This window comes from Harpia harpyja, chromosome 10 (genome assembly GCF_026419915.1).
Source record: "Harpia harpyja isolate bHarHar1 chromosome 10, bHarHar1 primary haplotype, whole genome shotgun sequence".
In the NCBI taxonomy this organism is placed as follows: domain Eukaryota; kingdom Metazoa; phylum Chordata; class Aves; order Accipitriformes; family Accipitridae; genus Harpia; species Harpia harpyja.
The window spans coordinates 18,786,501-18,810,007 of record NC_068949.1 but is presented as its reverse complement, the minus strand read 5'-3'; the positions used below and the strand labels follow the sequence as shown (position 1 = coordinate 18,810,007).

General features: G+C 41.6%; 1 protein-coding gene across 14 annotated transcripts in view; it reads left to right on the top strand.

Moving 5' to 3' along the window:
* ZMIZ1 (zinc finger MIZ-type containing 1) overlaps positions 1 to 23,507 on the top strand; it is a 364,045-nt gene that overhangs the window by 316,617 nt on the left and 23,921 nt on the right. For 11 of the 14 annotated variants that reach the window (XR_008236824.1, XM_052798271.1, XM_052798268.1 and 8 more), the window contains 7 exons: positions 8,877 to 8,991; positions 11,881 to 12,098; positions 13,542 to 13,740; positions 14,755 to 15,045; positions 17,192 to 17,374; positions 19,675 to 19,849; positions 21,144 to 21,330. Coding sequence is in view for 13 of the 14 variants with exons in the window: in XM_052798271.1 (XP_052654231.1) it covers positions 8,877 to 8,991; positions 11,881 to 12,098; positions 13,542 to 13,740; positions 14,755 to 15,045; positions 17,192 to 17,374; positions 19,675 to 19,849; positions 21,144 to 21,330 (1,368 nt within the window). In the remaining variant the exon portion in view is untranslated. The remainder of the gene's footprint in view (positions 1 to 8,876; positions 8,992 to 11,880; positions 12,099 to 13,541; positions 13,741 to 14,754; positions 15,046 to 17,191; positions 17,375 to 19,674; positions 19,850 to 21,143; positions 21,331 to 23,507) is intronic. The other 3 variants (XM_052798277.1, XM_052798269.1, XM_052798270.1) reach the window with 3 other exon arrangements.

The following is a 23,507-nucleotide window of genomic DNA, read 5'->3' as shown; positions in this document are numbered from 1 at the left end:
GTTCCCACTTACCACGTCAGGGAAGATGCGATGTGATGGTTTGTTTGCCCGTGTCACTGTGTCAGCAACAGCATTTCCAAACAACTTTGACAGGCAGAGGGTCGGAGGCGGCTCGGGGAGACGTTTCTCAGACCTGCCCTGTACGCGCCTCGAAGCGCAGCCGTCCCTCGCCGGCGAAGTCCTTTGCCCGGGCTCCCCTGCCCTGCCGCGCCCCGCCCGGCCCGCTCCGGGCGCCGCCGCACGGCGAGGGGGCTGCTTGGGGGCTGCCCCCCCCCCCGGCAGCCGGCGCCCGGCCCGACCCGACCCGGCTCGGCCCGCCGGTTTCAGCCCGGTCGCGCCTGCCGCGCTGCGGGAGCCGCTGCCGCCCTCGCCCCGGCCGCTGCCCGCGGCAGGCTGCTGGCCGGCGGCGCGGCTCGGCTCGGCTCGGCTCGGCTCGGCGGGGCTCGCCCCCGGCGCCCCCGCTCCCCGCTCCTCGGTCAGCCCCGGAGCCCCCAGCCCGGCTCGCTTCCAGTGAGTTGCGGTGGTGCTGTGCTGCCCCCCCCCCTCCCCTCCCTCCCTTCCCGCCGCGCCTCTTGAAGAAAGCGGTTTTTTCTGTTGTCGGGGAGCGTAAATCAGCTTCATCTAAAATCTCGGAAGTGCAAGTCCATCAAATCTTCCTCCTAGCCGCCTGCTACACCTTGCGTGAGTCAGACTGCAGAGCTCCCAGTGCCCTTCTCGCTGTGCGGGGCTGCTCGTGTTTCCCCCTGTCTCAGAGGCAAAAGCAGAAGTGGAATCTGCTCACGCTTTCAGCGGTTCCTTCCCCGGTTGTTGTAGCAGTCGCTGACCTCCAGGCACTATGAATAAACAGCAAAGCTGGGAACAAAAGGAGTCTTCTGGCTGCCATTATCTCACATTAACATAGCAGACGCGCTGCGGTGTGAACAATGCGAGTCTCATTCGCCGATAATCAGCGAGTACCCAGGCATTTGGATTACCAAGGCAACAGGCAATGGTAGAATACTGGGTGGGTGTGTTTTTTATTGTAAAGGAGCAGTCGGATATGGAAACCCAGGTATATTGATAAAGCAGAGCAGAAGGAATGCCTGGTGGCAGGGGGGGACTGAGGGCTCGGGGTTGCATTCCGACACACATGAGATAAATAAGACATGGATGAAGCAGGTCTGTGCTGTGAGATGCAATAAAGATTAAACTGCATTTGTCAAGCTGAAAACGATCATAAGATAATTTCAGCATTTTGAAAAAGGTAACAGGTGGCATGTTAATAACAGGGCTGTTACCGGTGCATTTTGTAACTGTAATCTGGGCTGTAGGAATGCGTTGCATGGTCTACTTGTTTGACAATAGAACTGGGTGTGATGCTTTAATCTTTTTTTCCTTTGATCGGATGGATGCTGTAGTCCCATAATGTCAGACAATGGTAACCCTTTCTGCTTCTTCTGAGGCAGGAGCCGGTCTCAGTAGGATTTTTGTTTCTTACCTGCATAGCTGTGAGCATTTTTTCCACATGGACAGAAATAAGTTGCGTTATCTCTGTATCTTTGCGTGCGTGCGCACACACGTGTGCATGGACATATATGAAATGTATAACGTAGCAGGACTGTGTGTGTATGCAGGGGGGTGTGGGTGTTTGCAGGTTCAGAAACTTCTGAATTAATCTCATTATTTGGCCTGATGCATTTTTCTAATTTCAGGGGTTAGATTTAGATGCACTCACTCTTGCTGAGCAGCATGGTACTTTGTAGGCATGGCTCTAACTGATGAGACTGTGTGTAGAGTAAGGCGCCAGGAAGCAGCAGCAGCAAGCATGTCACAGCCTGACCTGTAGCAACCCAATGTGAAATGAAGGCAGCGTTCCCACCTCGCGCAGTCATAAGTCATCCAGGCCTCACAGGCCTTGTCAGGACTATAAAGAAAAAGTAAAGGGCTTTCGGCTTCCAGAGGTACTTCACATCACCTGCTGAACCGCGGGCTCGATTTTGCCATCTCAGTCTCCACGCAAGCGGCTGTATTGTGTGTATGTGTGTGGCTGCATGAGTGGTTATTGTAAACGTGTGTGTTGATATTTAAAAGAGCAGAGGCAGGGGGTGATAGCCACCTGCTAGCTGCAGGTGCTGTCCAAAACACCGATCTGATAAATGGCTTGCTGCTTTCACCTTTTGACTGCTTCACCTGCATCTCTCACCTAGAACGGCTTCAGAATGCTTCTATGTTTTCAAACGGTTTGCCAGAGAACAGCCTTTCTTCCTTTTACAGTGAATGATGAAATTTCTAACCGCTTTCAGTCCTCCTCTTCAGTTTACATTGCTCATAGCCTGGTACAGGCAATGTCCAGTACTGAAACAACACTTGATGTAATTCTTTCTTGATAGGGAAGGACTAGGTATGGATCGTCTGTGCGTTTGGAGAATTGAAGCTTTCCAAAGGGTTAGAGAATGTATTCATCTAGTTGGAAAGAGTGGAGGGAAACAACAGACCTGAGAAATTGTGGGGGGATAATTTTTGGAGTTGTATATTTTCTCTGTAAGATCTGAATGTTTGGAGTCACGCCATTAAGAAGTAGAGGGAAATAAAGTCTTGCAGAATGCTTCCAAATTGGCTTTTTTTCACTTTTGCATTACATAAAAACACCCAGTGATTTGGATGGGACTCTGTCTTATGTGTTTGTTTAGTGAAATACACGATGGACCCTTAATTTATGCCAATAGAATTTAAACTTCTTCAAATAATAACACTAAATACAGGAGTGTATTTGAGGAAGGTATGCATCACATAGATGGCATCAGTCAAAAGTAAATTACTGCTAGCCATCCAAAGTCAGTATTAGTATACAAACTTACTACACCATCCTCTTTTTTTTCCTCATCTTTACCGTAAACACCTTAGGATACCTGTATACAACATCGACTTTTAGTTTGCTTCATGTCAGTGTGTGATGTACAGAGGTAGTTATTCTTTGTTTTCTTTACAATTTGTCTTCATATTTCCTTGCTGACTGTAAGTGGTCTTCATGTCCTTTCTACACGGGTGTTTCCTTGCTCTGCCATATTCCTCCATGTGAACAGAGAATGGATTGTGTAGAGCAATTTCTGCAGTCTACAGAAAACACAGCACAAAAGGTCAAGGAATAACTTGGTTAAATTTTGTGTTATGAAGATTTTTTAACAGTAATGTGGTTTAATATCTGTCAACTAGACTAAAAACTAATTTTAACTGTTTAAGTTGAAACACTTTGGCCCAGCACTTTAGCCATATGAAGATGGTGCATGTATCTCCGCTGGTGAGGCATTGGTTTTGTTCTCCCGAAAAAAGTCTTGATGAAAAATAAGAAGTTAGTTGTTTCCTTCTAATTGTCCAGGGTTTTTAAAAAGAAGACAAAAGCAGATCTCTGAAATGTTTTTGATTGCCAGTAAGTGGAAACAAATTTTGGCTTTCAGGTGTCACGTTGTTTTTTGCAAATTGGTAGTCAAGGCCAAGGATATTTTCAGTGGAAATTTGACCCGAAAAAAAAAAAAGCCATTTGATCTGTTATTTTATTAATAGATTGCCAGGGATTCCTAGCTTATCAAATTGGGAAAAAATTAGCTGAAGTCCTTCCTGGAGCATTTTAGTGTTGCAGGAAACTGCTAATAGTATTCCATCTGTTCTTGTGATTTTATTTTTAAAGAAGTTGTTAGGTTTTGTTTATACTGATACGAAAATGCTAAAAATGTGGTGAAATTCATGCCTGTTCTATAAAGTGAACACAGGAAAAAGGCGGTTCAAATTCAGTATTTGCATTGCACCATGCACAACAGCCTTTTTCTTAAATAAGAGTATGCTTAAAATAAGTTTATGGTGGTGCCCTAATCAAGAAGGATTGCTAACTGAATCCATATTAATAATTAAAGCGATGTGAGTGGTGTTCATTCGAGAAATCCAAATAAAACAAAAAATAAACCCGAATGAAAGAAGCTAAGCTGCCTAACTTGTGAGACAATAAGGGCATGAAATGCATGTGTTGGTGCTACAGTTAGCCAGGGCGTTATTTCCTGTTCTGATTGTGGGATTTGTGATATTTTCCACTGCAGACAGATGAGCTTTTAGGGGGGGGAAAGAAGGGTGAGGCAGGAGCAAGGAGCCTTGTTTGGAAATTGTTATGTTTTAGTTTGTATTAAAGTAGTGTCACCTAGAGGCTCCAACCAAGAATACAGCCAAGGGGTGCTGGGCACCCTGAGCACACACGTGCCCAGAGGCAGTTGCAGAGGTAGAGCAAAGTGCAGATACAGAGAGGTGCCGGAGGGCAATAAGAGATGAGGAGCCCCAGTTTTGGGCTGTATTTGGACTGTTCTGATTTTTGACTGTGTGTAACTGCAAAGGAGTGTTTGGCCTGGGTAGATCTCTGACACCTCGCTCCTCGTCATCAGATGCTCTCCTCTCTAGGTGTCCACCGGTGACAAAAGACATAGGAGAAATGACAGTCAGTGTTACACTGGCAATTACCTGCTCATCTGGGCATCAGCTGAAGAAGTTATGATAGGGTCAGTAGATTTAAAGGACTGTGTGGACTCTGTGTCAGCTACCAGTCAGGTGGGATGACTGCTTCAGAAACATTAAAGACCCCTACAAAACTGTAAAGCTGGCTTGAGGATAAGCAACAGAAACTAGCCACTCAAAGCCCAGTTGTGGGAAACTTGGTGCCAGTGCTTGGAGTGAAAAGGTTTTTTGAGAAAGCCAACACCTGGTGCTTTTCTGCAGTAGTTGATAGATTTTCAGTTTAAAACGGAGGTAGCTGCTTTATAAAGGTAGTGTTTTAGACACCTGGCCTTCTCAACAAGCGATGTGGAAAATCACCGGGAAGGTATAATTCCAGTTTTTACCTTCCCCCACAACATGCAAAGTACCAATGCTCTAGGGATGCGTACTTCACTAAACCATCTGAATCTCTCCTTCCTCAATCAATGAAGACATGTAAACAGAGTATCAGATACACATACAACTGCTTTAATGACAACATAAACATATTTAAAATACAGCACTTTCGAACAATGCCACAAAGCATGTATAAATTACAGTAATTCACTAGTATTAATTTACTATACGGAGCTCACTTTTTATTAGGCAACTTTTATTAGAATTAACTAACAGTCTGTGTCTGACATGAAGTCTGTAACTATTCCAAAGAGGGTGGGTATCTGCCTGGTTCTGTTTTCATAGTACTGGGATTAAGAGAAGGTGTTTAGACCTGAGTACCAACATAAATCTCTGACATGAGTGGTGGTGTATTACCAGTGGTTTCAGTACATTTGCCAGCAGCTAAGAAATCCTTCCTCTTTATTCCTTGATTGCAGTTTCACTACATCATAGTTTGAGAATTAATTTCCCTCCATCTCTTCCTCTTTGCTCTATGGCTTCCTCTGCTGTTTGGCCTTTAATGCTGACCAGTGGTATGTATAGGTTCATTAACACTATTATAAATTTAGTCAATACTCTTTTAGTGGACTCCAGCTGAGCCCAAACTGACTCACTGCCCTCCAGGGTGTAGTGAGAGATTTAATTACCCTTGTACTGTTCAACAGGAACAATGTCGTGGGCAGCATTTCGCTGTGGCTGGAGAGGTTGAGGCTTCTTTCTCTATTGGCTGCCATTTTCAAGTTTAAAGAAAGGGATTTCAGGATAAATCACAGCTCTGTATAATAACAGCGGAAAGCCACTGCTCTTTTGCAAATGAGAATTGGATTGGTCACGTTTCATTACAGTACTTACATGGATTTTCCTTGGATGATGGGAGTATTCCTTTGGGTTGTCTAAGGACAGAAATGCAAGTTGAAAGAGTGAAGTGGAGGGACAAGTAATCCTTTAGTTGAGTGGCAGGTGTTTCAGCATCTCCTACTGCTTGAAACCAAAGAAGCCTTCATGCGATGGACGACGGGTGGGTATTGTACTCACTATTGCAGAAGTCATACTCAAACATGCATACAATTGGTGATGGGCCAGAGTATCATGCTGAGGAATGCAAACCATAAGAATGACGTGTATTTCTCATTGGGGTAACTAAAGTGAAGCTTGAGTAAAGTGAGGTCTAGCACAGTAAGTGTATATTAGGGTGTATAAGTTATGCTCTGCAAGGCACATCTATCACTATTTTAGTGATGCGATTTAAAGCTAGGTGCTGTGTTGGATAATGTGATAGTCATGTGATTCAGTGTGCGCAATGAGTATTTCTCAACAAATCTGTACCTGGTCTCTTTTTCTGGCTTTCATGTGTTATGGTGGGTCCTGTGCTGGAGGCTTTCATCATATGTCAACAGTATGGTTTCTTGAGGTGTCACCTGTTTTAACTGTAATACAGTAAAAATTGAGTGGTTTACTCTTCTTTGTAATTAGATTAAGTGATTGTGTAATCTTTGAGAACCCAGTACAGCCTTCCACTAAACAAATGCTCTGACTCTAGCATTGGTATGGATGAATAATACATGAAATCTTTTCCATGTACTGCAAAGGAGAGGAATGGGTAAGAGAAACATACTTTGGAGGCAAATAAAGTGAAGAAATAGTTTTAACTTCTTAACAGCAGGCTTAGGCATCGCTAGCTCAAAGTTTGAGTATGTGTACAAACCATACGGCGTATTTGCATTAGAAGAACCTTCAGTGACTCTGTAGTTTGATTCCTGCCTGTCATTACCCTTCTTGTTTACTCATACACTTGCAAAACATTTGCCTTGTCCCTGAGGTTTTATTACTTGGCCACAGCACATCAGTGGGGAATAGAGAGGAATGGCTTCAGTGAGTCCTTTCACTGCTTATGTCATGGAGAGAGCTTCTTTGTAGTCATTGAAATACACAAACACTCATATGTGCCGTAAATATCCAAACAAATCACAGCAGACATCATCAAAAACAGCCAGAGAAGGAAGTAAAGTAGGAGGCATCATTCAGAGCAGGAAGAAAGAGGAAGGCTTCATAGCAGTCACAAATTCTGGGTTAGTCATCATTTGTCTCCATGTTGGTGGAGAGGACTTGCTGAAGCATTGTGTCACTTGCAAACATTAGTCACTGAAGCCATTGTCTGAGCCTCTGAATGAGAGTGGCAAGATTTTCAGCCTTCTAAGAGAAAATATTTTAAAGAAAAATGGACTAGGGGGACTTACTAATTGCAAGGTGTTAAATATGCCCTTACTCACACATTGTTTTATATGGATGCTGTCAACGTAAACATTACATGTCAAGCATCTTATAGAGAATTACTATTTTCCATTCATTTTCCCTAATTATTTGTTAGGGGAAATTATTCTTTTCCCTAATTTAATTAATTTTAAATTTTTTTGGTGATTTTATTGCTTAATTCAATTTGGGTATTTTGAAACAAATAGGTCAGATCAAATTCACAGTTATGTTCTAATACAGTGCTGTTGTGCTGGCACAGCATTATGGAATTTGTTTGAAATTTCCTAGTTCGTAAAATTTATTCACTGTTTTCATTTTAACTTACACAGTTGCTGTTGCTGTTATTATATTATTTTTTACTTGGGACATAGGCGGTTTTTATCACATGGGTGCGCACTACTTTATGCAATGCAATTCCTATTCTTAAATGACTTACACTAGGTGTTATGAGCAGGCTAAAGAATGAACACGTAGGTAGTCCTTGATTTTGGCTCACAGTGCAAAAGGAAGGAGAAGTGGTCCAAGCCTCGAGTACCCTCTGGGGACATGGGAGAGTCAGCTCCCTGGTCTGCCACAGAGCCCATTTTAGGACTTCGGCAGGTTGGTTGTCTCACCGTGTCTTGTATGAATTAATTGTGTGGCGCTTCATGGTGCAGGCTTTGAAGCATGTGGATAAAGTGCTTGTAGAGCTTGTATGGATTCTTTAAGCAAGGTAGCCCTGTATAGAATTCCAGTGATAGCTGATAGTCCAGGCAAAAATGCAGTTCTTGATATAAAATACAAGTCAATGGTGTTTGAAAAGGAAAGGGCAATGTGTGTGTATTAAATGGTATATATATCTAGATGAGGAAAGATCACGTGTGTATGTGTACATACACGCAAATAGAAATCTAATTTACAAGTTAATAGTATGAGAACGAGCAAATTTCAAGTGCAATATATTTTACAGTTATGGGATTAATAGTTACTTTCACCGGATTTAACATATTTCATTAATTACACTAGATGCGTACCTATCCAGCGTTCATTTTGAAACCACCAATGCTTTCATATGAAAAGAACTGTAAGAAATGTTTGCTTGTATCTGTGGATAAAGCTAATGGAAAAACCCAATCCTCTCATCCACATATTTATCTGAAAGATGTGTTGTATGTCTGCAGTTGATTTTCTAGAATGCTGATTAGCTAATACTGGTTTTGGCATGCAGCTTATCCATCGTGTGGGAGAACACTATCTGAATTTCAATTTACTTTTCAAAATGATGTTGAACTGCTATTCCTTTAAAGGCTTTTCTGGCCATTTGGGGACCCAGTGCAGACAGTGGAGCTGCAGTCTGGTCTCAAAATCTAATTGAATTGATACAAGGCAGCTGAAGCAGTGGTTGTTGAAGAGCTTGAGATGGATTGCAAAAAATAAGTGCTTCTGAGCAACTTGCTTAGTGTCCTTGTTTGAAACTCTGCCCCCGAGTTTTACTTCCATAGGTAACAGACTTTTATGGTAAAAGCCCTGTGCTTCAATATAGTTAAGGAATTCATTAGTTCTGTGTGGTTTTGATATGATCATGTTGCTGTTAAAGAAACTATGCCTCTGAGAGTATTAGGCTAATAATGGAAGAATGGAAGGAGGAGTGGAGAGTTAAGGTAATGTCCGGTGTTAATCCCCTTGTCCCTGCCAGCAACTTGCCACTGTTTAAAATTCCCAAATCTCACCCTCCTAAACATTTGTTTTTGCAGTGATGGGTCTTTCCCTTATGATTCTGTTCCCTGGCAGCAAAATACCAACCAGCCTCCAGGCTCTTTATCAGTGGTCACCACAGTATGGGGTGTGACTAACACCTCTCAAAGCCAGGTAAGCTTTGTTTTTATGCTCCACCCCCTCCCCCCCCCCCCCCCCCCCCCGCTTAGATACGGGTTTTCACTAATGTTTGCAAAATGGAAAGCTTTTTGGAAAATCCTCTCGAGACAGATAATGGTGTCTGCGTTCTCTTTGTTGTACATGGTGCATTTTTTTTTTCCAGTCGTGTCCTCTTTGGTGGCATCGGAAAGGAGCTGTCTGAAAGCTTGAGTCAGTAACTCCTTTAGCTGCATGCAAATGTCAGGCTTGGGTTTAGCACATATTTTGCACTGTATGGTTTCAACACCAAAAGCATGATTTTGGGGTGATCCCAAACCTCTTGGGAATTTCAGATGGAATTTAAGGAATTGTTTTATTAAAAAAAAATTCTAGCTAGATTTATCAAACGACAGTTATTGTTGATTTTATCTGGGGTTGTGTCATACCTGTGGGCTAGCGAAATCCAGTGCCAAGTCTACCCCCATGCTGAGGTGCTAACTACCAGCTATAGGCTGTGCTCTTTTCAACCTCTCCTGTTAATACTGCCTTACTTCGCAAAAATATTTCAATATGCATTGGAGCAAAAGCATGAGCTCCTGGCTTCCAGGTGAGAGATATAGTTACTGGATTTTCATTTGGTTTTCTCTGCTCTTACCTCTCTTTTTCTTCTGCAATGCATATTGAATTATGCTATACAAAAAGAAGCAGCTTTAATGAAGGAGATGCCAATTATGTGTGACAGGGTGCTCTCCAAGGGATGTGGCACAAATCAAGCTCTCAGACAGTCTAGCCTTTTCTTACATCAGGACAACTGTAGACGAAGTGCTCTAAACACATCACCATCTTTAATGAGTGCAAATGGTACATAAATCTAACCTGTCTTTTCTACCTTGTTCAAATCAAGTGACATTAGATCCCATACAAAATTTTCTGTGGATTTTTTTTTAAATTATTTTAATTTTCGTCAGAAAATGAAAAACAAAATTGTTACGGATTGAGCTATTTGAAAAAAATTATTCAGGGGCAAAGTCATATAGATAATCACATGGCAGTTATGTAAGCACTGGTTTTGGCAAAATCTTTCTTCAAAAAATAAAGAGAGGAAACAGTTACAGGATCTATAACATGATTTATTATTACTGATTTCTTTTTAACACCTTAAAAGAAAAGGTATCCCATCTGGGAGAGAAATGCCTGAGTAAACACATAGGTCTATGCATTGGCCAGAAAATGGAAATACAGTTTCTTGTGGAAATCTTTCACACTTAAAAAGGCAAAAGGAAAGGGAGGGGGCGGGAAGGCTCAGAGTTTTGTTCTGTCATAAGAACACTGTAATGTTACTTGAACTCTTCATGATACTTCAGAGGAATGTGCAATAAAAGAAAAAAAGTGCTTTGGTAAAAAGAAGAAAATGCTTCTTCAGAATCACTGCAAGGGAAGAGTGAAACTCTGGAACATAAAGATTGGCTGTAGCTATTCAGAGCACATTGAAATGAATGACAAGGTTTCCCATAAGTCTTCATGCTCCCCAAGGGAAAGCAGTGTGCCGGGCTCACCGATTCCCTTTCACAAATTCCCAAAGCTTAGCCTTCTGCAAAAATCATGACCACTGAATTTCTTCCCAAGTAGGAGACAGACTTCCATGCCGGTGATCCATGAACAGCCATACCTGGATCTCAATGGAAATCATAGCAATTTTGGTTCAGTTGAAAAAAAAAAAAAAAAAAAAAAAAAAGCTTCAAACAAGCAAACCAAGTCCTTTTAAGAACAGAACAGAGGACTCTTTTTTTTTTTTTTCAGAGAAGCAATAAAAACAACCGTCAGACTTCTATACACTTTAGAGAGAATTACATTCAAGAACAGGTTAAGCCACTGAAATATATTCTTTCACAGTTTTTGCATCTATAGTACCATTTGCAGTATGCCAGTGGGACTGAATATTTGCAAGTTATTTCGAAGTCCTACATCAGAAAAAAAAGGAAAAGCACGTACTTTCTCTTAATCGGATGAATTTGTCACCTACAGAGCATAGTTCTAGCAGGTCTTTGTCGTAACTTTTTTCATAAGCGTGTTAGTTTGGGTTCCATCTAGTTAAAAATCTTCTGCGAAGGATAATTAGAGATCAGAAAGCCTTGTTTCGAAATGGCAAAAGGAGAAATCACCAGGAATGTGCACCTAGACATTGATGCTGTGAAAAGCCGAAATCAGGACTCAATAGTCAAAAGACTATTAAGCAGGTATCCTTTATTGCAGCGCTGGGCACATGGGGGATTTCTCCTCCTATTGTGTGCGCCTGATCAGGTTAATGGCATAGTTTATATACAGGTTCTATATACATATTCATTAGATTTCTGAGAAAAGTTTTACATATTCATTAGTTTTCCAAGAACTCATTATCATATGCTAATGTCCCTTGTGCAGATGTATTCGAGGTCTCTGGTGGTCTTCAGGAGCCTTCTAGTGGTCTTCCGTAGTCTTCCTCTGTCTTCCTTGTCCACTGTTTGACCCTTCTTAGATGATTCTGCGCAGTGTGATCTTCTACATGTTTTGATACATCTTATCCTAAAGAATGCTCGTTAGTGCCTCTATTATCTATGTCTACATTAATGATGCAGTTTTCCAGACACAGCAAGGCCATCCAAAAGCAGTTTTTTCTTTGGTGTCTTATACATTGTGCAGCGTACAGAGCTCTGATCTACTGCCGGTCAGCAAATAATTGGGTAAAGAAATAGCAAGACCATTGTGTTCAGAAAAACATCTTGTATCAACATCAACAAGGTGTATGTTCATTAGAGTTCAGAGTACAGGGTGGTTATGTTTTAATTTATCAATGGCAGCAAATCAACTTAATTTGCTTGATGTAGTTCAAGGTACAGCCCCTTATTCTCATGTTTCTACTCACAGGTGCTGGGAAATCCAATGGCAAATGCTAACAACCCTATGAACCCAGCAGGAAATCCCATGGCTTCTGGGATGACTACCAGCAACCCTGGAATCAACTCCCCTCAGTTTGCTGGACAGCAGCAACAATTTTCAGCCAAGGCAGGCTCCACTCAGCCATACATACAGCAGGGCATGTATGGACGACCCAATTATCCTGGAAGTGGAGGCTTTGGTGGCAGGTAAGATTTACTTGTGTGAGGTGGAAAATGGATGTAAATAGTTGATGAAGCTTGTTGTAGTGACCTGGCAGAAGTGTCATGGGCTTATTTTAATTATATAAAGTCTCAGTAGCTATTTTATGCTGGTTAACTGAAGTGCATACTGCTTTTACAGCTTCAGAAATCAGCTACCCAAACTGCAATGAAATTCATCACGGTAAATGGAAATGGCTTAGGTCAATCAATTAGCTCTAATAAACCCCCAAAATAAAGTTTTAATTAAGAGAGATTGTTAAACAGACCACAGGCTTAGGAATGATTAACATTTAATAAGACCAGGATGTGAAAGGTATTGATGGTATAATTTCTACGTGCGTATGGAGGAATAAGCTTGAGTATTAGGCAAAGTAGGTTCCTGTGCAATGGGATATTTCTGCCCAAAGACTTACTCTACAGCAGGAATTTGAAAAGAATTGGGGGTGAAGATGTTTGTTAAGAGAGATGGTCAAGCTGTATGTTTATTTTTGGGAAGTAAATGCTGCATTAGTGAAATAAGCCAAAACTAATAGCCCATGTTTTGTTACATTTTGACTTTCTGTGTCTATGCTTTGTAAACAAGGGTGGTAAGTGCACTTAACTGAAACCACTATTTATGGTCCCTCTGCAAAGCCTGCTGAAAAGGTTGTTAGCATAGTCAGTGTAGTGTGAAGAATATAAGCCTGGGACTCGGGGAACGTATCTCTCCTTTCGTCTCTGCCACCAATCTACTGAGTGACCTTGAACAAGTCAGAAGGTTTCTTTAGCTTTGTATTAACACCTTGAAAATGGGCACAGTATACTGACCCATATTTATAAAGATAGTTGATGTCTTGGAGTGGGAAAGGCATGGTTTAGCTTAATATATCTTATGAGCAATGGGAGAGCCAGGTAGGAACTGCAAAATATTTTGTGTGGGATCCAGTAGAGCTGATTGCATTGGGTCTCTCCTGGCCTTTCTGCTAAGGTTCAGGGAGGAATGCTTTTACAACGTTGGGAACACTTGGTGTAATTCACCACTGAGGCAGATGAACGCGCTGTAGTGGAGGAAGCTCTCTGTTCATGCTGCTGTGCAATCTGCCCCTACACTACTGGGGAACGGAGCATGCCTTAACTTCCAGGATTTCAATTCAACTTCGCAGTAAGCTACAGAGCTGCAAAGCAGTCCCCTGCCCCAGAAACAACTGACGATGGTGCCTTGCAGTCCCAGAGGCAGCCCTATGACTGTTGCTGCTCAGCAACACTTGTATCTCACGTGCACACCTAATTCCCTGTCCTGCTGGCTTTCATTAGGCATTGATATGTGGTTTTGGAACAGTTCCAGATGAGGATCACACCAATGTTCAAAAGAAAATCCACCAGGCATGTCTTAATTCTCTCCTCCTTTTTTTCCTTCTTTCTATCTTGCTTTCTTTTCTTCCCCGTTAGTTACCCTGGAGGCCCAAATACCCCTGCAGGAATGGGGATCCCCCCCCACACAAGGCCACCAGCTGATTTCACCCAGCCAGCTGCAGCTGCTGCTGCTGCTGCAGTTGCGGCTGCAGCTGCTACAGCAACAGCTACAGCTACAGCCACTGTGGCAGCCCTTCAGGAAACGCAGAATAAGGACATGAACCAGTATGGACCGGTAAGAGAGTAACCCTTATGTCTTCATACCTGCCTGATCTGGACCATTGCAGGGAATTGGGCTGTCCTTCTTACTCTCTTATTTATTAGGGTGCCTACTTTTTTTTTTTTTTTTTTTTTTTTGGTGCATGAGCATGGTTATAAATGCTTACGAGAAACTGCTGGAATGTGTGTATGTAGGTATGAGTCGGTCTCCTGTGTTTTTCCCGATAAATCTTGCCTAAGTGTATTTTGTAGTTTGGAGGTTGCCCCTTAAAAAAATTGAACATTACCCAAAGTTATGGCTGCATCTGACATGATATATTATTGCTGCCTTTGCCAGCCCTGTGAACCTCTAACTTTGAGTAGCTGGTGAAATGTTCCAGAATCTTGGAATAGGTTTTATACCACTTGGGTAATTGTTTATTTTGCCAACTACAGTTGGTTGATTGGGTTTTTTTCCCTTCAAATAAGGAAACAACAGTAGAAAAGAGATTTGCTTTTAATAATGTTGTCTATGAGAACAGCGATGCGAGACATGCATTTCTGGTGATCCATAGCCTCCAGCATGTCATGACTTAATGTAATAATTTTTTCTTAAAATTAACAAGGGTTTGATCAATTCAGGTTTTTTCCTCCTTAGCTTTTTTACCTCTCTAAGTTTTGAAGTATATGGGCCCATATGCCAGGTGATGTAAAGCAGCATGTTGTCTTAGAAATTGTAGTGTTGTGCTGTATTTACACAGCCAACTTCCTAACCTGTTACCTTACAGTAATAGGCTAGCCAATTTAAATGATTTAATTGCTCACCTTAGACTTATGTCTGTCTTTCTCTCTTATGCCTTCTACACTTCTAACTGAATTTTTATTATAAATAACATCACCGCCCATCAAATGTTGGAGAACATTGAAGGAAAATGCGACATAAATCTTCCCCTTCTTCCCTCCCCCAAAAGCATGTTCAGCTCCCTCCTCCCATTTTAAATGCATGTCGCATTTTATTCTTTTTTTTTTTTTTCTTCTTCTTCCGTTGAAGGTGTGTTCCTCTTTCCAGATGGGTCCAACTCAGGCTTACAACAACCAGTTTATGAACCAGCCTGGTCCTCGTGGCCCTGCTTCTATGCCAGGCAACATGAACCCAGCAAGCATGGGAGCAGGAATGACGCCTTCCAGCATGAGTGGGCCACCCATGGGCATGAACCAGCCTCGGCCTCCTGGAATGAGTCCCTTCAGCACCCATGGGCAGAGGATGCCTCAGCAAGCCTACCCAGGCCCACGCCCCCAGTCTTTGCCTATACAGGGCATAAAGAGACCCTACCCAGGAGAGGTAATAAAATAAATTATATTTTGCGTACACTGTTATTTTGACTGAAAGTTGCAGCATGCTGTGTAATGTGTGCTGTGCATCCCTGTATGATAGGTACGTCTTTGTTCCAGCCTTGGTAGGAATACTGCCATTAAAATACAAGCAGCAGCAGCTCTTCCTTTTTAGCTTCTAAAGTATTCAGGTTGGCTCTTGCTATATTAGTCAAGATGACAGTCATTAAAACCAAGAAAGGCCCAAAACTGGCTGAGCCCTCAAAATGTCACTTTGAGATTCTCATGCTAGATGGTGAATTCATAGACCTTAAGCAGACTTCCTTCACAGGAGTGGATTTATTTAACGTGACAACTTAAAAGAGGTGTTGAAGGTGAAATACTTCATTTGAGCCCAATACATGTGATCTGCATTTTCTTGGATGGTTTTGTTGTTCTAAAGCAATACAGGGCATACGTTGTATAAACACCAATAGTAATAACATTTATTTTAAAGACCAATTGCTTTCCAAACTTCTTGAAGCTTGATTTTCGTAGACAATGAGATGAATATAAATCGTGTCGAACTCCAATCCCTCTGCGTCAGCATTTATCTAATACAAGTTTATTTGGAGTGTGGTATTTCTGTGTAAATTCCCATGCTGTTATATGAGATCTGAGTGGCTTTGTAGACAAAATTACATCGCCATTGACTTGTATTATGACCTTGTGCAAAACACTTAGGGTCAAAATTTTAAAGAGATTTAGACACCTAAAGATGTAGACAGACAAGCTTTTCGATTTTTAAAAAACACCAATGCATTTTACTAGTCAAATTGGTGTGAATTGGGTAGTAGATGCTTTTGAGAATCTCACCAACTCTCAGCATCTATATGCACCTAAATGTCTTTAACAAATCTAGCCACCAGTTACTAGCTTCAGAGATAATCTCCTGGTAAAATTCTGAATTAAACTGAGACTACAACAACAGCTATAACTCTAGGTGTTGAATATTATGGTATTGCCCTGACTATAACAATGGTAGTAAGAGTTTATAGAAAACATACAGCAGAGAGTACCATGGTATGCAGAAAATATAGCAAACATTTATTATTGAGCTACCTTTCTTTCCTGATCTGCAAACTTTTTAATAAAAAAAATAATCAGAAATTTAAAAAGTTATGTGCTTTTGCAGGAGTTGCTTCTCTGGGAAGGCTTTTCACTCTAAATACTGCCACTTACTCTACAATTAAGTTAAGAAAACATAGAATGTGGCCTGTTCAGATAATTCTTATCTTCCAATTTCATATTTTAAGGAATACTGTAAATCCCTTTTTGCTGCTTCAGAAGCAGGTTGTTCATTCTAAGTGAATATGATCATGTTCCCAAGAAGTCGATACTGAACAGTCCCCTAAATGTTAAATGCTTGCTGGTCTGGAATCCTACAGATGCCGTAGGTGCTATTTGCTTGTTGGTTTTTGAAAGCTTCATTTATGGAAACTTCTTATTAACTAGTTATTTTTTCAAATTGACATTTTATTACCTTTAAAGTTCCAGTTTTCGTGACTTTGATTCCAAAACTGCAGCACGGTACTAGGTAGCACTAGCAAGGTGTTTATGACTAGTAATAGCTTCTGTTTAGTTGTTAGGGTATTGCTAAACACTCTAGCACAGGGCTAGCATAGCAGTTGTGTTGAGAAGACAGACATGGACAACACAGCTTCTATTCTCTGCCCATTCCAGGATTTTTTTTTTTTTATGTTAATTTTTCTTTTTGTGCTTTCATTCTCCATCTGCAAAAGGAGCCCCAGGAATGGGGCTGGTAGCACTTGCGAAAACACAAGAGATTCTGTGAACATTACATCTGGTTGTAATTCTGGTTTCTTCAAACACAGTGCCGTTTGACAGCACTGCAAGGCTGAGTGTATGTGTGTGTTAAGGTACATGGTTATTCTTATCCCACTTTGGTTTGCAGGACTTTTATGCTTTTGAGTGAGTATTCACCTCTAGCCATCAGGGCCCTGGTTTAGGCATGAGTGGCACTAAGTTGAGGAGTACTTAACATGGAGAGTTTTGTTTGTTTTGATTCCACTGTTGAATTTATGCTAATACTCAATTCAAGACAGCTGCTTGCATGAAACAGATCTTTGTCTTCTTTCATCTCTGTCATGAAATAGCCAAATTATGGAAACCAGCAATATGGACCAAATAGCCAGTTTCCAAACCAGCCTGGTCAGTACCCCACTCCCAACCCTCCAAGACCCCTTACGTCTCCCAACTATCCTGGACAGAGGATGCCAAGCCAGCAAAACACAGGGCAGTACCCTCCTCCAACGGTCAACATGGGGCAGTATTACAAGGTAAGAATTTTTAGATTATCTTGTTGCATTCTGGTAGACATTTATGAATTAAGTCACATTAATGACTTCATAGCTACTACTTTTACATAATTAAAGAGAGAAAAAAGCACAGTGTTTTTACTAATGTTTTGGATATCACAGAATCAAGTCAATCAGCCAAGCTGCACTGTAACTTCAGAGCAGTTCATTAAGAAAATTGAACGTTACTGCAGCTCATTAGAGGCTTTCACAAGAAAATGTTGGGTTCGCTTTAAAAAATAGCATGTAAAAAGAAGTACCTAATGGGATTCAGGTGTAATATTTTCACCTATTCATGGCGCCCTGCAGGAATACAGCTTTGGAAATTTGTAATAAACAGGTTCCACATTGCAGCATCCTAATTTCAGACCTCCAGTGGTCACTGTTGGATTAAGCCAGCCCAAACTTAAAAGCTGTTCCAGCTGTAGAATTCATCACTGAACTGAAGTCTGCATTATGTTCTTCGACCTCTCCCTCCCTTTTTCTCCTTTTCCCTCTGTGCTGATTGTTTTGGGCAAGAATTAGAATTGTTAAAATGTTGCCTAAAACCTGTTTAATGGATACATCTTGAGCACTTTGTATTCTCCAAACTGAGTTTGTACTGAGGGCCTGCTGAGGTTTGACGTCTTTGAAGTGCACACAAAAGTGATCTTTTGCATGCAGGTACTCCAGTGAGTATAAAAATGGGGAGGACCATCGATGGTCTGACCTGCTTTTAAAGCATTAGCTGTTGGAGTCTCTGGACTACGTTCTGATTTTGAATGGAGGCTGAAAGAATCTAAGTTGCACATTGGTGTTGAATTGGAATTGTTCTGGTATGACTCACACAGAAAACACCATTGAAGAAAAAGGGAAAACAAAACCCTTTACTATAGAGCATCTGTTCTACGTGCAACCAAGCTGTCCACTGTGGTACCCAAAGGAATGCCTGTTGCATCGTGGCAGCTTTTGCAGTACACTGCCAGGAATAACACGAGGAGGGGACAGATCCTCAACTACTGTAATTCCAGTGCAGTCACTTATGCTAAAATGACACCAGAAGATCACTGTGAAGTTTTTAAGTGACAGATTTTTAATACATTTTACATGTGTTTATTTTAGATGGTGTTTGTTTTTTGTTTACAGGATAGTTCTAACAGGGAATCTGTGGCCTTTCCAGTGCATTCCCTATTTTGTATTCAAGTATCAACTGTTCTAGAAACAGAAAATAAGAGACCTTGTTAAGAAGGGAGATTATCCTGGCTAGGGGAAAAATTCCAGCTTGCAACAGACATGACCTGAACCTTTGGATTCTAGTGGTTGTAGAGATAGTAACTGTATGTGTTAAAGAAAATAGCAAAGATGGTTGGAAATGTAAATGCTTAAGGTTTCAGAATGCATCTTTCTTCTTACGTACTTTAGAGTATCCTAGGCTAGCAGTGCAGCATTTAGATACAGAATCAGATTTGAAGTCCTGATACTTTGGCTGTCTGTAAAGATTTTCATCTTCTGACACTTTCATGTGTATGTGTTTATGGTACACGAGCTATCACAATAGAGTGCCATGCAATTGCAGTTTTGTTTAATGTCAGCTTTCTTCGCATCATTGTTATTGGTTTATTCTGTTAACTGCAACCATCCCCTTAATTACAAGAAACAAAACCAATGGTGTCTTAATACTATAGCTACCATTTATACTTAACTCCTTTTTCTCTTAGTTTGTCTTATTCAGCAGCAAACTAAGAACAGAATCAAATTGTAGGTACACAGAATAAAAGACATCCCCTGACCCCCAGAGCTTTCATTCTGAGTAGATGAGTTGGATAGGGGTTGAAGAAAGGATAGATGGAAGTAAAAGGAACACAGACATTCTAATTGCATGTCTTTGGATTTTGTTTTTCATGTAGGCTTTTGTGCACTGGGGCTATTTTGGGAGGAAGCCAAAGAGATACAAAGGGCTGGGTGGGTTGTGGTGGTGTGGAAAAACTGAAGTGAATGGCTGGTTGGTTTTGGAAAGAGAGCGTTCAGAGGAACGTGATAAGCCTCTTGGCAGCCTTGCTTGTATCTGGTCATTGCCTGAATTAAGCTGGCTGGTCTGCTGGTTTCAGTTCCTGCTTTTCTTTCCTAGTCTGCCTCTTCCCCAAAGGCCTCATGGGACATCCTGTGGTTTCTTGCCCTTCTGGAGACAAAGGGGCCTCCCTACCTTGTTTGTAGTCTTTGGTGTTTGATAACAGTGCAGTTCACAAGGCTTATTATTCTTATTTTCAGACTGCAATAACAATGTGATGTTATTTATTTTCTAGCCATCAAGGCCTGTACCTGTGGCAAATTACCCTCATTCACCTGTTCCAGGAAACCCCACGCCACCTATGACTCCAGGGAGCAATATTCCTCCATACCTGTCACCTAACCAGGATGTCAAGCCACCATTCCCACCTGACATTAAACCAAATATCAATGCTTTACCACCACCTCCAAGTGAGTAGCAAACAGAATGCCCCCACAGTCATTTATCGTCCCTCTGTTCTCTGTCACATACATTTCAGAGTCTGGAAACTAGCTCTGATTGCTGCTCTGGGAGAGGCACGGCTTGCTAAGTTGTGATAGGTGGAGTGCACGCTGCAGGCTCACTAAAGCAAGTGGACAGGAAAGAAAAAGATTACTATCCCCTCCTAAAACAGAGTATCAGAAAAGTTCTTCCAGGTTAAACTTGCAAGGATTTTACTCCTGAAGTACTCCTTTGATATGCTTCCTGAAGATAAAACACTTGATTTTGGGTTGCGTTATGTGTGCTTGGTAGGCTTGTTTATTGTATGAACTTTCATTGTGATCTGTTCTGTTCAAGGGCAAAGCCATTCATTGAACATCACTGCAGAATAGCGTAAAATGTGAATATTTATAGCGGTGTCTCTGTTGTGATCCATACAGGCTTCTTAAGAATATTCAGTAGTATGCCAAAAAATGATATATGTTCCTTTCAAAGCCACTCAACATCACGGTTGCGTTTGGCTGGGAACAGGGAAGGAATAACAAGATCTCACTGGCTGTATACTAGCACAAGATATTTGAGGTTTTGAAGTGACTGATGAACAATAGGAGATATCATTTACTAGGGAACTCGGAGAACCTTTATGTTTTCTGTAAAAAAACCTGCTGCTGCATTAGCACTTTGCAGCTGGTGTTTGGAGTTCAGGTTAGCTGAAAAATGAAGTATAGGAAGGTGGCCTGCAGTATTATTTGGGCAAGAACACAGCATTTAAAGACATGTGACTTCATAGATTAGCTGTAAGCTACCACAAAACCTCGTTTTATGAGATCAGATAGTAACTGAATACCAGTGTCTTTGTTCATTGGTTAGTTTCAGCTGATGAAACTGTTGGAACTAATTGGGTAATGTTGATCCCAGTTCAAAGCGGGGAAAATAAGCATTATCACAGTTTGCCATAATTAAGAGATTTGTTGTCAGTCTTCTGCCAACAGAGTAAGCCTCAATACAGAACCTATCCAATAATAAAAAACAGGAATTCTTGCCATGCCTGGTTTCTGTTTGTGGCTGGAATGCTAAGGTCCTAATGTTAAGTGTGGGAGAATAGAAGACTTCGGTTTGCTATTGCTGTCAGTTTAAGCCCTGTCACTTGTATCAGTTAGATGATGTAGTTACTTGTGATTTTCTTTTCTGTGTGTATGAACCTGCTAAGTTAGACCCAGTAGCAGATCACTGTGCCATTTGTTACTATTTTGTATAAATATACACATTATTATTGCACTGCAGATGCTAAAGGGAAAGTTCACGCTTTCTCTCCCTCTTCGATCCCAGCCAACCACAATGATGAGCTGCGTCTGACGTTTCCCGTGAGAGATGGTGTTGTACTGGAGCCCTTCCGGCTGGAACACAACCTGGCAGTCAGTAACCATGTCTTTCACTTACGGCCAACTGTTCATCAGACGCTGATGTGGAGGTAAGCTCAGCCTTGCTGTGAGGAAGTCTTGCACTCAGTGGTGGAGGAGTGGCAGGCCAGATGAACTTCATTTAGGTTTGCCATGAATTTAGCTTTAAAAATTGTGGCCTAGATAGGAAAAATGCCCTTTAGACTCACAGATACTCTCACCTGTCACTTTCCAGAGACAACACATTCTAAAATGCTTCCTGATCTGTGTTGCATCTCCTTGCTGATAGCATATGGCAGGTAGTGTTTGAAAAATCACTGCAACTGTTCCGTCATTTCTGCTCTGGGTGTAACGGGTGTGGGATGTGCACGACCGATGCCGTTACAAACTTCCATTTAGGAGACCCTGAAGTCCTAGGTGCTTTGTGGCCTGTGAAATGTTAGTTGCAGGAGTAACTACGCAGGGCTGTTACAGTTTATGCTTAAATTAAATGGTGCAGAGTATCTGATAATGAAAAATAACACACTGATGAAGGACCCGATTTGGAGGCTTGGTAAAATAATTTGGAAAGACAAGTGCTTAAATCCTCCAAACTTTAGAAACTAAGTTCTGAAATTCCCCCTCTCCTATGACTCCATAAGTAAGGACAGGTCAGAAATATCGGAGCATAGCTTTCCACGTACAAAGGCTTCTGGTTTTCACTTACAGCAAGTACTACTTTCCAGCACAGAGGAATAGTTTTCCTAGGTGGTACCTTCCTGCATTTAAAGTAGATCTGCGTAAGTGATTCCAGGTTATGTCCTGATTCCACCGTGCTCGTGGAAGGGCTTTAGATGAAATGACAAATCAGACCCTTAATTTTTTTTTTATATTTTCAGATACCACAGAATAATTTTGTCTCCTTGTTCTGTTTTTCTCAGAAAGCATCTCAGTGTTTATCCTGGCTGCTGATGACATTGAGCCTGTCTCTGTGTGCTGTGGGGGGCTGGTTAGTTGCTCAGGATCTTGTATGGAGGTTGTTTCACAGGTGTAGCAGCTGAGATGGTAAAATGCAGCATCTTAAGCACATTTTCCGTTACGCCTGCCTCACTTTCAGTTTCTTCCTGAGCCTGGACCACGTACCCCCTGACCTTAATGGAAGTGATAACTTGTAGCTTCAGCTTTTTTTCCTGTTAGGATCTTCCTCCCATTCACTGGAATCCACTTGAGACTTCTATTTCCATGGTGTGGAAGGCATGAGGTGGGCAGAGAGGTGTGCTCAGTTCCCTGCCCCAGGGGCAAACTCTGGCTCTAAAGCCGAGGCTTGATGTGGGATGCAGAATTCCTTGCTGCTGCGGTGCCCCCCTACCCTGAGGTAGCCTGGGATTTGGAAGGGAGAGAGATTGCAGGCAGACCACATCCAATAATTAACACCTAACTTTGAGGTCAGTTATTGCTTACTTGCATTTCATTATCGTGGAGTACTCGCAGCAGAGGGAGTTTTGGCAGTTATTTGTCGGTTCTTATTAATAAGTAATCACTACTGGGGATTGTGCTGGCTCATTCAGTAGATTTATAGTGCTGCACTGAGGCATGAGGCTGTTTCTTAATATCTGTTCTTTCTTTCTTTCTTTCTTCCTTAGCTCACCAAACACATAGCCTTTATTTAAACTTATTTTAATGAAGACTCATAGGTAAACTGTGCTCAGGTCTGCTGTTTTGAAAAGCTTGTTAATAGTGGGGAGAACGGATGGTCCTGTAATGAAGTCATTTCATATTTAACTCAGGGCTGGATGGATTCCAGAAAAATGAATTAGTCACATGTGTGGATGGATTTTGGTTTTATAGAGAATGGTGGAATCGAGCCAATTCTTAGTATTTTTCTGCCAGTTAAAATATTCGGCAAAATGACTCACATGTACACACATAATTAATAGCAATGCAGCTATTTTTCTTCCCGCTGGGAACTTTTCATGGTTACGAGAAACAGAAAGGTTGAAGGCAGGGAAAATGTCGCCTTGAAGCTGGTTCAGTCTTAGCACTGCTCAGTTATTAATAGCGTCCCATGGTGGAGACACTGCATGCTAAGAACATGAGGGTCTCCTGAGCTCTGTCACTGCTCTGTGACATTCAGCAGGCCTGCTCAGAGTCCTCGGGAGCACGCTTAATCTGCTTGGTTTTTATATCAGAGGTACCAAACCTTGCTTCCCTCTGGGTTTGGGTGACTGCAGTGTGTTCTTGTGAGGTGAGAATCTCCAGTGGATCTTGC